A 1,593-nucleotide genomic window follows, 5' to 3' on the forward strand; every position below is an offset into this window, starting at 1 on the left:
TCTGGCTGAGGAGTTTGAGACGAAGGAAATTTTAAAGCCTAATGTTACAGGCAATTCAGCAAAGATGGTTCGGGCTCTGGGTGTGGAGACCCTGAGCACTTTGATCAAGGAATGTAAAAAAAAATTATCCCACTTAACATCTAATGAAGGAGGGCAAATATTAGAGGTTTTAAGAAAATATATGCAAGTTTTCGAACCTCCTGGCAAGGAGGGTTGCCGCTTGGGAGTGTACCATCGTATTCGAACCACGGAAGAAGGACCAGTTGTGAAACGACCCTATCGTGTACCGTTTCATCAGCGACCAGTGGTGGCAGAGCACATTCAGGACATGCTACAAAAGGATATCATACGCCCTTCGGAGAGCCCGAGATCAGCACCTGTAGTACTTGTAAAAAAGAAAGGAGATGGTATTTCAACCTGTAAGTACAGGTTTTGTACCGACTTTCGTGGTTTAAACCAAATTACCTAAACGGATGCTTACCCACTCCCATTGATTGTTGAAACGCTAGAGCGTATGGGGCGAAGCAGATTCTTCTCTACCATAGATTTAGCTAGTGGTTATCATCAGATACCAATCTGGCCGGAAGATCAGGAGAAAACTGCCTTTACGACGGAGGGAGGACACTTCGAATATAAAAAGATGCCTTTTGGTTTAGTTAATGCACCGGCAACATTTCAGAGACTGATGGATCAACTACTTTCAGAAATAAAAGGGGATGAATGTCTATTATATCTTGATGATATTATCGTGTACAGCGCAAATATAGAGGAACACTGTCAGCGATTAGGAAGGGTGTTAGCGCGACTAAGCGAAGCTAATTTACAAGCGAATCTGGAGAAGTGCCACTTTGCGCAGAGTGAAGTACATTATCTGGGATATATAGTTTCCAGCGAAGGTGTGAGGCCCGATCCGAAGAAGATGGATGCAGTAGTAGAGTATCCAGTCCCAAGAACTACTAAGGATGTCAAAGCGTGTTTGGGCCTAGCTGGATATTATAGCCGATTTGTTCCGGGATTTTCCAATCTTGCAAAACCTCTTACGATCATCTTAAGAAAGAATGAAAAATTCCACTGGGGAGAGGCGCAAAGAACATCTTTCGAGGCTGTCAAAGAAGCATTGTGTTCAAATGCTGTTTTAATTTATCCGGATTTTAATGATCCCTTTATACTATCAACAGGCGCTTCGGGTGTAGCATTAGGAGCGATACTTTCTCAGATGAGGGAAGGTTATGTGAGACCAGTGGCGTATACCAAAATGCCGATGGCCTCAGTAGAGGAGTGGGTACAATAAATTCGAAGTTTCTCGACGAAAGATCTTTCGTGAAGGAGCAAGAAGAAGATGTTTGGTGTCGCAATATTATCAGAAAATACCCGGAAAAAGTTTCGAAAAGTAACCGAGGTTTATGGTATTGGGTGGAGGACACATCTAATACTGATACATTGAAGATAATGGTTCCAGTTTCATTACGATCTTTTATTATTAAGGAAAATCACGATTCCTTGTGGGCGTGTCACCCAGGGGAGATTCGCACGGCAGCACGAATTCAGAATAGATTCTACTGGCCCGGCTTACGAAATGATGTAGCAACATAT

At 42.9% G+C, this 1,593-nt stretch overlaps 1 protein-coding gene across 1 annotated transcript; it reads left to right on the plus strand.

Annotated features, from left to right (window-relative positions):
• The first annotated feature begins 64 nt into the window (after window positions 1–64).
• Window positions 65–469, plus strand: LOC112210305 (retrovirus-related Pol polyprotein from transposon opus). Its single transcript, XM_024359271.2, has one exon. It carries the CDS (start codon window positions 65–67, stop codon window positions 467–469), a length of 405 nt encoding a protein of 134 aa, XP_024215039.2.
• Window positions 470–1,593: the final 1,124 nt, after the last annotated feature.

This window comes from Halyomorpha halys, unplaced genomic scaffold (genome assembly GCF_000696795.3).
Source record: "Halyomorpha halys isolate HHAL.00 unplaced genomic scaffold, Hhal_1.1 Scaffold1169.1, whole genome shotgun sequence".
NCBI lineage: Eukaryota > Metazoa > Arthropoda > Insecta > Hemiptera > Pentatomidae > Halyomorpha > Halyomorpha halys.

What these genes read in the sequence shown, in the direction of transcription:
- LOC112210305 (XM_024359271.2), top strand. Translation starts at nt 65, where the DNA reads ATGGTTCGGGCTCTGGGTGTGGAGACCCTGAGCACTTTGATCAAGGAA.